Raw genomic sequence first — 14,519 nt, 5'->3', positions numbered from 1 at the left:
CTCACTGAAGTTGCCTTCCTAATATCCTTGGGAATAGTATTCCACAGTGCAAGAGTTTAAAAAGCTGCATCTATCCGCTTCCCGACATCTAACAAATCCACAGTGGAGGATCAGACCGATCATGGACAAACATGGAACCGCACGGGATCTACAGTGTAGACTGTGAGTCAGCCCCTTAAAGCTTTATGTATAATCTAAAGTACTTTAAAGTTGCGTCCTAATGATACATGGAGCCGGTGTTCTTAAAAAAAAAAACACTGTGCTGTGTTAAAATAGCTTATTACTCCACTTCAACTGGAATCAAACGCTCTCTCTTTTTAGTCTAGCAGCAGGACGTTGAATATTCCGCAGCCTCTTAATAGATTTTTTAAAGACGGCAGAGGAGCATGTCAGCAAGACTCCTTGACATAAAATGTCCACCATGAGATGTATATAAAAAAATTATTCGGACAGACTTCAAAACTGAGCTGAAATGTTATTGGAAATGGTTTTACAGTGAGTCTCAGATAAGGTTTTTCTTTCTCATAAAAGAAATGCTTGTAATTGGAAAGTGTTCCTTTGGACCTCGCTGTCTGTTGGAGTCTTGACAAAAGAACATAAGAACATCTAGCGGGAGGACAGCACACAGGAATTCCTTCAGTTATAAACAAGAAGAATAGTTCTGAGGTAGGAAAATGAATTCATAGATGTTTGCTTTTGAAGTAGTGGGTACAGAGGGTGGTCTTTTTTTTTTTTTGCAGAAATACCAGCTCTCAGAATGTCATTGTTAGAATAACTATTTCCTCCACTTATGCATTTGGGACAGAACCATTATGTAATGCCTAACAGATGACAGATGAATTGGAAAATCTTATTTGCCATCCGATCTGACATCTACGTGCAAAAAGGTGTGAATGAAAATGATTACGCACTGATCTGTCGTGGAAAGAAATGACTAAGCATGTTACATATATGCTGCTGGAAGGAGGTTATATATAAAAATGGAGAACCGAAGAACTTCAGAGGGTTCTCTGAGTAGAGTATATAATAATGAAATAATCTGTGTTCCATGCCACAATTTCCTTGGGAATTCTTTGCAGAAAGCGGTGACAGTAGCTAATATGGAATGATGAATGATACTCTTATCTCTTCCGGTACACTCCTAAGATAAGGGCTCTCATTGGCTGCTGTCGTCAGCGATGCGAGGTGAATGCCTTAAAATAGAGGACAGAAGGATGAGTATTAAAAAAAAAAAAGGGAGAAACTAAGTATAGAGACATGAACTATAGTGGGAGTGAGGCGAGAGAGAGAGAGTAAGAGAGAAAGAGGTGACCTCCATCTCCACCTCCACACACCACAACAAGCCTCTCCATCTCAACCGGGGCACCATGGCACATTTCCCGTCACTGGGGGTGGCAGCAGGCCACACATTGCAGTGAATCAATCCGACTGCTGCAACCTCCGCAATCCACACTTCCCTGCAGACTCGTCATGTTCCCAGATGCTATGTGCGAAGCAGGGACTAGTGAGAAATCATGTTCCACATGCCGCGCGCACCTCAGTTTTTGAAGTCGTGACTATACAGACTAGGCAGTTTAGAAGAGAAGAGAAGTTTGTAGGAAGTGAATGCAGACGGAGGCTTGCTTTCATCCCAAGGATAAGAGATGAACAATATGGCAGACAGTGACTGAGTAGCTTGAGGAGCTACTTAAAAAGTTAAAGGTCATTTAACATCAATGGGAAAAAAAAAAACCATCTATCATGTGAATCTTGAATTCTTACCCACAGTGGCCTCCTTTTATAACCCCTCGTGCAGCTTTAAAAATGTTGCTTTAAAAGATATGTGGGCCATAAATATGTTTTTATAATGCTTAATGAAGGCTTTATGCGGCCACTACAGCTGTAATCCCTCCAAAATGGGACCATATATTCAACTGAATAGGGGAAGAACTCAAGCTCCATAATACCTAAATCACACATGGCACCATAGTTGTGTTGCCACTTGCGGTCCCTTGGAAAAAAAAAAAAAAGGCTGTTATTAGATTCATTGCATCACACCAAAACCTGCCTCACAGTCATACAGCCCCCCAGCTTCAATCCCCTTCCTTTCCACATTATTCGTTTGCAAATTGATAACGGAACCAGAGACCCCGCAGGGTCCGTAATTCAATATTGGGATCTAACAGTCTCAGATCAGATATGATGGACTGTAATCCTCTCTACGCTGCCACAGCCACATTCACTACTATATATATCAGTGCCCCTTGAGCTACCAGCAAGTTACTATCTTCACTGCCGATGAATGAATGAATGAATGAATGAATGAAAGAAAGAGTGAAGGACTTGGGTGTTATAGAAGTAGGTTAATACTAAGTAACCAATCCAGAAAAATTCTTTTTTTTAAATAAATAAAAAAGACTGTGGCAGACTTGTGGGTAAGTAGCCATGACAGCGTGTGATTAAAATAAGTGAATTAGTGAGTACTCCCCCAGCATACACACACATCACAACCACCAGCACCTCTAAACCTGGACTTTTAAAATTGTTCTCTACTCTCCATTTCTTGCAATTTGAAAAGATATAAAGTGAGGGAGTCATGTTCAGAGACAATAATGATCCCACTGTTTACTTTCAATTAGGATTATTTCTTTCCTTAGGCCAAGAACACCTTTATTTCTCTGTGGAAATATTAGTAACCATTAACTCTGGGATGCATTTATGAAAAGAGATGAGCAAAAAGAAGCCGAACGTAGTAAAGTTTCGCTGATTTTGTTTCCAGGGACCTTTAATATTATGAAAAGTCACTTCGCCTATGGAAGACAGCTCGTGGAGACCAAGTACTGTACAGTAAAATCCCATACCATGTTTCTGCCATTAGACCACTGAATATGGGACATCTCAAGCACTTTATAAATGGGAAACTTCATCAATTATTCACACTTCCGGCAACACACATTCCACATGTTTCTCTTCCCATACATTAATATTTCAGCCCCCCCCACCCGTCCTCCGCCCACCCATCCAAAGTATTCCTCTCTCTGCCACCTCCCGGTGGACATTTTGTCTACATAAATCACACAGTGACATTAAGAAGCCCTAAGATGGCCTCAGTCAGTACTTAACAGTAAGCAAGCTTCTCCTCCAATCTATGGGTCCCCTGGCTGCTTCCTGAGAGTCAAATGATGCTTAGAAGTATTAAATAAACTTCACATGATATCTATTACAGCAGCAACACAAAGTTTTACTGCGCATCACATGAATACAATGCATGAGATCTAATGGACGAATTATTTGTAATGTTGGAGAGATTTAGCTGAACGACAAATGATCTAAGACTGCAGGTGAATTTCAAATGAAATATGTCTTTTGCTTCTTTCTTCTATCTTCAAGGTCTTGCCTGTTTTGCAGAGTAAAAACTGAAGAGCAACAACAACACAAGGACAGAGCGCGAGTAGCCGGAGATTTTTTTTTGTTTGTTTGTTTGTTTAGTCGAGCCAAAGTCCCCCAGGAGGCACTTGGTCCCAAGGCTTTTAGCACCCCCCAACAGGCTCTGCATGGTTTAAGTTGTAAAAAGGTTAATGTTGGGTTCACGGGCACAGTCGTGGTTAAGGTCTGTCAATTGAAGGAGACAAAATACTGTATGTACACAGCCCGGGAGGAAGTGTTGCCTAAGAGGCTCAACTCAAGGATCAAATGTCTGGTTGTGTAAGGGGGGGATGGCATACAACAAAACTCCAAGACTCCAATTCCGGATGTTACAAACCAGGCTGTGCATTGGACTGCTGAGCCAACACGACACATTTTGGTAGCACTTTCACCTTTGCGTGAACATACCATTAAAATACTGCTCACAGGATTATGCATTGTGGAGATGTATGAGTATTGGATAAATAAAGAGCAGAGGCAGGTTTTCTTTTGGCACAGTGATTTTGATTTAATCGAAAATTGTTTTATATAAAAAAATCCTCTATAATTTTTCCAGAACCCAATGACATACTCATTGGTTTGTTGATTGTCCAACTAAAACCTTACTGAATTTACTATCATATGCAACAAATACAAATTAAACGCTCACATTTAAGAGGGTGGAACTGGACACTGAACACTATTTTTGCTTATTACTTGAATCGATTATGAAAGCCAAATATTTTCCTGTTTAGTAACTAATCTATTCAGCCCTATGGAAGTATTCTTACTCTTACTAAAAGTGACGCATTGCACAAAATTCCACAGACACGCATGCCTATGGTTCCATAAAATGTATGTGTAACGTATAATGTGATATAACACAATGATAACCTCCACTGATATACCCGGACCTGCTCGTTCAGCTCTGTATAGCATACATCATGCAGACATTGTGGTGACAGGATTGAAGTGAAATACTTGAAAATTCAAATATGGATAATGCCCTGAGGGCAATCTGCATAAAAATGAGAGATAACAATAGAACGAGTAGAACGGTGGTTTGAGATATGCAAAATGTCTGGCCAAGACTCATCCACTCAGCTGTGATGATAATATGCCTTTACCTTGCAGCTGGATCCTTACTTCTAAAGCACGCTCTCATGGTTTTTGACAGCCCTCGCCCCAAATAAATTCATTTTTTTCCTTTTGTACCAAACATACACTATTTCTGTCCTACTGCTCTCTCCGTCTCGCAGTCCCCTCCTTCCTCAGGGGCCTCTCTTCCTCCCAGTTTCTTATTGATTCCGTGAGGTTCAGTGGGTAGAGCGCGGCACTAGCAATGGAAAGGGCATGGGATCAATTCCCACAAAATTTCAAGCGGAGCGCTGTCACTCTAGGATAATTTGTCTGCAGGCTTACCCCATAGAATACACTGATGTATTCTGCTTTGTAATTGGTGCCCATCAGTGTCAAGTGTCTCTGCTAGCGAGACATTCAGGGCAAAACACTGCAGAAGGGCTGCATGGTTTCATTCATTTGCATGTGCCAAATATATGCACACATACACAGACGTTTTACTGTCTGATGAATGTCAAATGTGGCAATCATATGAGGATAGTTTTGTGTCTTATTAATTGGGGCGGAACGGCTTGTTTTAAGGTTTTATATTTACATTTAATAGAAACGCTATTGGAAGCCATGTGGTTCACAGTGTCAGACGAAGTCTGAAGGCATAGTTCTGCTAATGCCTCCTCCAGCTAATATGAATAATTTCTATTTTTGGTATCGTAACATTCATACAAGCACTCTCTGGATACTGAAACAATTCCCCATTCATTTTATTGATTATGATTACGCTTCTTTAAAACCACTTTGAGGTACAGAAGCCACCATAGACAATTACAGCTTCACATCTGTACTGTAGTCGTGTCAAACAGGTATTTTCTAAGAGCAAAATCACATTCATTGTGACTGACGCCCCTAAGCTCCAGCTCCACCGCTACCGCCAAAGAAAGAAAAAAAGACGCCTTTGAAACTATTACGGAGTATGTTAACATCAAATTGCACCATCGAGACACTCTTCTGAGACTTACAACAAGGTTTGTGTAGCTGTAGAGCTGCAGCCGAGACAAACAGTTTGGGTTAAAATGTCCTTTTAATAACTTAAGAGTCTAAAATATAACAGAAGTTGAGGCATGAGAGCTTACTCTCCAACTAGGAAGATATTTGTAAATCAGTGCAGCTGCACGCACACACTGTGCAGGAGCAGCGTCGCTTGGGCCAGCCTCATCGAACAAGCAGAGCGTGTCTCAGGAGAGACAGAGGGGCCTCAGAGGCAGCCTGGCAAATCTGAGGCCTGACCTCCCTGGAGAGAGAGAGAGAGGGAGGCAAACTGGATTTATATCTTTGTTTTTAATCTCCCCCCCCCCTTACATGACCCACTGGTCCTACAGTAGTACTTTGTGCTGGCTTCACGTGTAGTGAGAAAAAAACTAATAAATAAATACAAGGGCTTGCACGTCAGGAAAAACATCCATTTCTGTTGTTTTTTTTCCTGTGACATCAGAGAAAAACGGTCGCTCTCCTGTGTTTTCCCTATGTGAAAAAATAAATCCGCTGTGGGACAATATCCAACTGGCTTTTGACTTTATAAATGTATGATGCTAACCTCTTATTCTGGCACAAATGCCATTTTGTTACCGGCCCCAGCACTCAGTTTGACATTAGCCATCTTGTTAAACCGTTTTCTCTTTCAGAAGGAATTTATTTTTTCCCCAAACCAATCACTGTAGCTGAAGTATCCATCTTCTTGACATCACTTGACATCGGAAATATGTTTTAGTGGTGGCTGAAGTCAGCTTATGGTGATCTAAGCCAAGTCATGCCAAATTATTTCATAGCAAAGAAGTGACAATTAAAGTCAAGAATTCAGGAAAACCTTTTTGCACAAGTGGATCCAAGATGTAAGACTAACAATAAGCACTGAATCCTCCAGGATCCGTGGAGTGCCAAAGGAGCTAGCTGATAAATTAAACCCATGGGAATAACAGCAGCTACACTTTTTCCATCTTTCTTTAAAAAAAGAAAAGAAAAATGCCTTCAGTCCACAGCTGTTCTGATTTAATGGCCGTTGTTTCAGTCAGTTGATTTAGAAAAGCCTTGATAGCTGCGTCTGGCTCTCACACAGATGACGTTCCCAAATGAGTCCCACCTACATAAAAAGACCCCTGACTGACTTGGTTGTCTCCCCAACTGGGGAACCAGCTATTGATTCAAAATGAAGAGCAACGCCAGACCTTTTGAATCGCTTGACAAAAATTTAAATGTGGCTGGCGATTTTCAAGTCTGGAATCAGGCTAGCGAGATGTGCACGGAATTATAACCACACTTCACTAAGGACGAGTTCTTGCAACTAAGGACGAGAGTGCAATGGGCCCTGAGCCAAAACCGCGTACCATGGTTTCCCCAACAGGCATTCATTGTGCAGTGCTCCATTCGCCACTTCTGAGCCAATGGGGCTTGTATGTAGAGAGTCCAGTCCATACATAATAGCCTCAGATACAAAAAAAAACAAGATGACAGATTCATGACTATGGGTACACACATGCTACATGCTTGTCTTTGTGTTCAGAAGTGTGCCAATTCTTCCTGCATCTGCCCATATGCTCACAAGTGTGAGCTAGGCTTGTGAAAGGAGAAAGAAAACACAAAAGCCAAGCAAAAATAGATAGGGAGGAATACAATGGCATGGCAAGTTGACACAAATAACCATGGGAAAGAGGGAGAAGAAACTAAAAAGACAAGAAGGAGTTGGCAAAATATGTCATTATCCCCCAGTGGACAGAGCCCATCTTTCTTCCAGGACAAAGAGATTCATTTAGATCTTCACCAAAACAGCAGCAGCAATAGCAACGAGTCGAGGGGCGGAGAATGAAATCATGTTACAGGCTCTATGCATGCAGCCCAGATTATCTGAAACTCGAGATCCTACAGCATAACTGCATTAGCACGCAACATAAAATAAAATATGAGATCACTTAACTGCGGGTTAAGACAAATGCACCTGAAGCCATGTTTTACAGAGCGTTTCATCATCAGCCGACATTTTCTATGTATGATTACCCCTTAAACATGCTGCATTGCATAACTCTACATGCTATCTATTATAAGCCAAGCTTCAGAAGAAGTTGCGTGGCCAAAACTCTGGAATTTGCTCCTTAAAAAGGCAGAATTATTAGTGTTAGCGTTGTGAATATATTATGGAAGATAAGTGGAATACAAAAAGGGTTATGTGAATATAAAAACATCCAGAAAAGATCTAGTAGAGAGACCAAATAGAAATATCATGATAGTTTAATGGTGTGTGTACTTAAAGAACATATTTTATATCAAGCAGTGGATTTACAGCTGTTATTTTGCAGACAGCGTGCTACAACACCGTGCTTCTAGTCAAATTATTTATCATGAAACCTGCTGACTATTTAGGTTTTTCTACTACTTCCTGATAAGTAAGACGTAACTAATTAAAACCTGATTTCTTCCACAGATGTCTCAGCCTGCAGTCATCAATGACAGCAAATCATTTATTCACAGATGCTGGGCCATGAGAGTAGACTGTACTGAGTGAGAACAGCAATTTTACTACACGGAGAGATATCAATAAATCAAATTAGGGAAATGTCAACTGAAAAAGAAAATCAGATACTGTATAATTGTACCATAGATATTAAAAAACATCATGATATGATGTAATACATACAGTATGATATGCTATGCGAGTTACCTCCCACTCCATACAAAATGCTCCAAGTTCTCTCTAACTAAAAAAAAGTCTGAATTTTGAGTTGCTACAAAGATCACAATGGTCTTTTTCAGAAAAGGAGCAGACAGGTGCAAACCCACAGGATCTGTTTCTACAAATATCACATTTTTGTCACCGACACTCAGCGTTGACATCAGCAGTTATTACCAATGGTTACCAAAGAGCATTAATAGCGCTTGCTGCCATGGTGATGTTTTTTGGCAAACACAAAATAGACTGAGAGCTTTACAGCTTTCATTAGCTTTTCTAGGTTGAAAGGGATTTGCAGAAAGGTCCCCAGTGATTTTAAATTTGGGGGGAGTATAGCAGAGGTGTGTTTTGGGGCCACCTGTTGCCTGACGGATAGTTACTAAATACAGGGATAAAGATCCCGCAAGTGGACCAAATGTAAGTCCACTAGTTGCGCTGTCAATATACAGTATAAGCTGGAGACTTATCAGCACTGGGATTCACTGAAAATTACTTCCAAATGTGAAAGCTTTCATTAATTTCCCACAGCTTTACTAAGGATGTTTTAGCTTTTGAAGGCAGTGCCCTTTAATAGCATACAGTACAAACAGATGCATCCTGACGGTTACACAAGAGAGCTGCCTGGTTTGGCAGTATTCAACTGTTTGGCAGCTCTTTGTTGAATGACGTAATTGACTCTAGAGCAGAGGATAATGCTGCAGGAAGAGTCAGAGGGCCTTCTAAGGGCATTTCTATACTTTTGTCACCAACTGGAATCCATTGTTACTGGGTGAACTCAAGCTGACCATAGCTAATGTTCTTAGTCAATTGGGGAATGTTATTTTCTGCAAAGCTGCAGAGTACAAATGGTTTAATATCCAATGTCCAACCTGCTATGCTGAAAATATTTTTGCCCTGGAGGTAAAGAAGAAGAAAATTGTGTCACTTGATCACTGTTTGCCTGTGGAATCGATGCCATTGACGCGTCCAACTGATAAACGAGAGGATACTATGTGGGCAACCGGAACTGCTGTCCAAACATATGACCCATACCAGAAATGTGGAGAAATCAAGGTTTCAGTTTTCATATTAGCATTTTGTCATTGCCCTCTAGAGCACTTGGCTAAATAAGAACATGAAAATGACTTTCACAATTCACTCCCATGGTGAATCCATTTGGTTCATATTTTCGACTGTGCGAGGTTGATCACAGTACTTGTTTGTCACTTTATTGTTACAATAGAAAGGTGAATATGCAACTAATACACGTGATCATGAGCCAAAAGGGAGGCGTGAATCAAAGCTGCCACTGCTTAAATCCCATGCTCCGACAGAATTTGTAGAGCGTCTAGAGTTTGAGAGAAATAATTTACATAGTTCTCATGATTACACTCGTATCCTGCCCCACCCACATCTGAAAAATATACCTTGTGATGTTTAAAAACATGCCCCTTGTGGAATGAATAATCAGGAAGCCTTCCTTCTTTACACAATGCTAAATATGCAAAATTCACAGCTCCCCTGCTTTATATCCTCCATCTCCCCTCAAGCCTTTCCCTCACTTAGCCCACTCCATCTGCCATCTCTCTACTCGCAGCTCCCACTCTTCATTCTCCTGCTTTGTTGTGCTTCCTGCATTCTCTCCCTCTGCCGCCCTCGTCGTTTTCATGTTGTTTTCAAAGTATCTTTCCTCTTTCCCTTTCATTTCTTATCTCATATATATCCACTTGTCCTTTGCAACCTTTTTCTCATCCCTCTATCCATCTATTTTCTACTCTAAGCCCCCACCCCAAGTATCTCCCTGCAGTGTAAAGGCAGTACCTGCGACACTCTGCTCCCAGTATCCTCTCATCTAAATGAGATGTGTGGCCTTGCTATATCTGATTCCTCTAGACAGGAGGTGAGAGCTAACCTATCTCCCACTTCGACACCTCACCAGCTCCCTGTTATTTGTTTTCATAACACAAATATGCTGTCCTTAGTCACATATATCACAAAGCTATAACATCCCAACTCGAGCAGACAAATCAAAATAAATTCTGCTAGATGGAGCCCTGCCTTAAATGGTGCTTAAACCAGTGGGTAGGAAAAAGAAACACTTCTCGGGAGGTAAGATTCATATCGGATTAATGCACAAGTGATAGATAAAGACAAGAAGGGTGAAAACACTGAGAGCATCCCCTGGTATCTGTCTGTGCTAATGAATACGATTAATGTTAAGCTGCTGGAATATCCACTTTCCATGTGGATATAAAAGGAAATCATTTATATTCTCAGACCATGAGTCATATCAAAGCATATCAGGCTATCAGACACAGGTCTTTCTTTTGCCCGGGGATATTTGTGATAACTGGTAGCTACAGTGACAAACCATTCTTACTCCTGTAAAGACCCAAAAAGCTCTTGTGAAGCACTTATTTCAAGTTCCACAGATAACTTCGTACAATCAAACTCCTCTATAAACCCAAAAAGGTGAACTTACGTGTTCGGAAACGGTGGTGTGGGCGTGTGGCTGGGCCCTTTCCCGGGCGCCCATGATTCCAGCGTGATGTGGGCTTGACTGGGGCTGCCGGCTGGGAGGTAGTCGGCTGCACCTTGATCGTGGTCTTCACAGTCGCTGTACTTGTGGTGGATGCTGTGGTAGTAATGGTATCAGAAGTCTGTCCTGGCTTTGTGGCTCCATTACGTCCATTACTAGGACTACTCCCTTTTCGGACAGTGCTGCGAGGGGTGACCTCTTTACCACTGGGTGGCGGGGTGAGTCGGGTGGCGCGAGTAGTGGAGGTGGTAACCACAGTCCCACTAATGCGGGTGCCGACACGGTTGTGAAGGTGTGGGACGTGGTTGCCGTCTCCATTGGCAGTGCTGCCATTGGCCGAGTGGTTTGCTGGATGCCCTGATCGAGTTTTTGGCGCTGGGGCGGTACCATCTGCGGCTAGCGGCGTGGTAGTCGACACAATAGCTGTGGTCGAGGCAGATGAAGTAGTGGTGGCCGTGGAAATGTCGGGCGCCTTGGGCATGGCACTGGGTTTAGAGAGAAATATAGGGTCCTGTCCAATACTACCTTTAGGATCCACTAGATCAGTGGGGACATAGTCTTGGACAGATCCCACCACAATCCATTTCAGCAACATGAGACTTAGTCCCAGTCCCACAAAGCCCATTACTAGGGGTACAGCACACAGCCACGTTTGCTGGCGAGGCCAGACTGCACAGGGGCCACAGCGGAGAGGGCCCGGGGCTCGGGGAGATGCCTGTTCAGCCCCTGGCTCCTCCAGCGTCATGGCCGCTATAGTGCTTGCACCAGAGCGGTCACTCATCGTGCTGGAGCTTTTTTCTTTTTTTTTTGTCTTTTGGAGGTGTTCAGGAGGTCAAACAGGTGGCCAAATGGTACAAGGGCATACACGAGGAAGGGGGTGTGGTGCAGAAGAAACGTTTGGCATCTTAAGTAAGTACCCACCACAATGCTTAGCCTTATATATCTACATGCACAAACCTAAAAGATGAACTAATACACGAGCAAGGGCAGACACAATCACTCACAGTCACGTATAACTAATTAAAAGCTGGCACAGCACTCAGATGCATACACAAGCAGTATAACCTACACTCCCTCTGGCGGACAACAAGCCACACACACACATACACACACTCTCACATACATACATGCGCACACACACACGCACACGCAAAATACGCACAAGAAAACACACGCACACACACTTCCAACACGAGCACACAGGTTATGGACAGGTGAGAGGAGCAGGGCGAGGGGCGCGTCACTGCACTTCGGCGCTAACGAAGCGGTGATAAATCCCAGGATTCTTCACTCCCTTGTTAAAAAAAAGAAAAAGGAAAAAAAAAGCCGAGGTTAAAAAAAGAAAAAAGAAAAAGAACGAAGGAGGATATCGATCCGCTTCAGACTGGAGCTGTAAATCCATGTGCGTGTGTGCGTGCGTACATCAACAAGCCAGGCTCCGGCAGCACCCTTCTCCACTCTCAGTTGGTTGATTATCGGCCGCATAAGGTCCTTAACATACAAACCAGCGACTGTTCCTTAATTCCTTTATTCTCTCAGGTTTCATTTGAGCTCCTGCAAACACATTACAGAGCTTCCTTTTTTCTTTTGCATATGTCTTCTACTTCAAGTTTTTCCCCCTCTAATAGCCTCTCCAATGCCCGGCCACCCTTTTTTTATTTTTACCCCCCTCCTTCTCCTCTGGTCACTCCAGCTGCCGGTAATCCGGTGGAAGAGAGAGCGACTGAAACTGAAACGTAGGCAGAGGCAGACGGGATCTGCCAGCAGTGAGATGGATGGTGTTTGGTAGTCCTGGTGTCCGGAGGTAGCGAGGCAAAATCCAACTGGTCCAATCCCTGCGCCGACCACCCCACTCTTGATTCTCCCGGAGTGACAGTCGTGCGTCTCCAGAGGTGTCCGTCTGCAGTCCGCCACTGCGATGATGATGGATGGATGGATAGATAGATAGATCCAATGTTGGTACTGTGTGGAGTGGTATTTTTTAACAAAAAGAAGAAGAGGAAGAAGAAGCAGCGATTCGGTTTACCTTCGCTGCATTCCCACAGTGGTGCAAGCAGCAGAAAGGGAGATGGAGAGAAGAGAGAGGATGGAGGGAGGGAGGGAGGGGGCTGCTGCTCTGAAAAAAATGATGCGGCGGCTGTTCTTGGAGGCTGCAGACTAGGGAGAGACAGAGAGAGAGAGGGGAGGAGGAGGAGAGGAGGGGGGAGGCTTGCTCAATCCGCGGTGAGTGATGTGGGTTTCACGGCTCCTAACCCATCCGGCTCTCTTCTCCGGTTCACCGCCGTCCTCAATACTCCAAAGTGACGACTTGTGACTGCCCCATCTCTCTTTCCCCCTCCACCTTAAGACTCCGCGGCTGTAGGTGTGTGCGCAGACTCCCTCATCAGCAAAAAAAAAAAAGAAAAGAAGAAGAGAGAAAGAAGAGAAAAGAAAGACTCTGGTGGGTAGAAATAGGTGGGTAGTGGGAAAAAAAACAAGAGAGAGAGAGAGACAGAGCATAGATGCGTGTTGGCTAAGCTCTGCAGCAGATGCAGATAGGAGGCAGAGGGAGGAGGCGGCAGCAACAGCAGCGCACGCCACACACACACACACACACACACACACACACGGTGTGGAGAGGAGAGGCGATGCCATAGACACACCCCAGGGAGCGGTGAGATGGTGGATGGGAGGGGAAGGGATGGGAGGAGGTGGAGGTGGAGGTGGAGGGAGGCGCCACCCCCGATGTCTTCCACCGGCGGCACACAAGAGCAAACAAACAAAACACCTGGCACATAATTTATGGGCGAGGTAGAGCACTACTTCAACTTGATACTACCATGGGCAGTAGATGAATCCTTTATTTTACAGTTCACAGGGGACCCTAGTGCTTTAGGCGCACTGCCAACCAGGCTTTATGGGCAATATGACTTAGTGACATCAGATTATGAGTGGAAAAAACACACCTCAAGGTAGTGTAATCAAGCCAGATTTGGCATTTTTTTGGTAAGGAAAGATGTAGAAGCGATCCAGTCAACAGGATGGACAAATTACTGCATGCACATGAGTTTACCCTTTGAAATGCATGCGCATCACAAATGAGATCTGAAGTGCACAAAAGTTATGCCCATTCAATACCATCAAGAGCATAAGTCACTCTACATTCATGCGATATTATGAGCGAGCGGGGCTTAGTTGTAACCTGTAACATCAGTTTTTCTATTTACTTCATTGTGAAAGACGCATCAGTGCTTCTAATAAAGTGTTTTCCTCGATTAAATTCCTGTTGCTGTAGTGTCATTAATCAAAAAAATAGCAGTTTTTCAGTGTCCACAGATCTGACAGTCTCCAGTTTTGTTAAAATGGTACCGAGTGTAGCCTCTTTTGTTTGCATTAGCAGAAGACGACCTCCCAATACAGAGACACTCTTTGGTTTCTCGTTCATTATTGCTCGGAGACAAGTGGGGTTGTGACATTATAGTTTTTTAACGCTGCCTGCCATTGATTCTTTTTAACAGCAAAACTGGGGTAATCGACAAGTTCAAGAAAATCATTCATCATTGAAAATGTGGGTGGATACTGTAATAATAACCCTGGAAAACTGTGTGTGTGTGTCTCTGTGTGAGCATGGAAGAGAGTAAGAGAGATTGAGAACAAAAGAGGGAGGTGAGCTAGAGGAGTGGGGGGAAAAACAGATAGGAGACGACAAAAAGAGGAAAATGCTTTTTTTTTTTTTACGTAACTATGAGCATCTGCAACACATGGTTCAGGATCCAAAACCTCCCAATCACTATTTACAAACCCCCAAACAACATTCATTATGGTTTAAACTGCTTATGGCTC

The 14,519-nt window shown here is 43.2% G+C and overlaps 1 protein-coding gene across 2 annotated transcripts in view; it reads right to left on the bottom strand.

Moving 5' to 3' along the window:
• The window catches only part of nrg3b (neuregulin 3b), a 176,892-nt gene extending 163,019 nt beyond the window's left edge, over window positions 1–13,873 (bottom strand). Inside the window, exon 1 of one of the 2 annotated variants that reach the window (XM_027289381.1) lies at window positions 10,641–13,873. In XM_027289381.1, the coding sequence (XP_027145182.1) occupies window positions 10,641–11,478 (838 nt within the window). In that variant the 5' untranslated portion in view covers window positions 11,479–13,873. The remainder of the gene's footprint in view (window positions 1–10,640) is intronic. The other variant, XM_027289382.1, reaches the window with a different exon arrangement.
• Between the last annotated feature and the right edge of the window lie 646 nt (window positions 13,874–14,519).

The sequence above is a fragment of the Larimichthys crocea genome, chromosome XVI (genome assembly GCF_000972845.2).
Source record: "Larimichthys crocea isolate SSNF chromosome XVI, L_crocea_2.0, whole genome shotgun sequence".
Taxonomy (NCBI): domain Eukaryota; kingdom Metazoa; phylum Chordata; class Actinopteri; family Sciaenidae; genus Larimichthys; species Larimichthys crocea.
The sequence above is the reverse complement of the archived record's forward strand: the minus strand, read 5'-3'. Positions and strand labels throughout refer to the sequence as shown.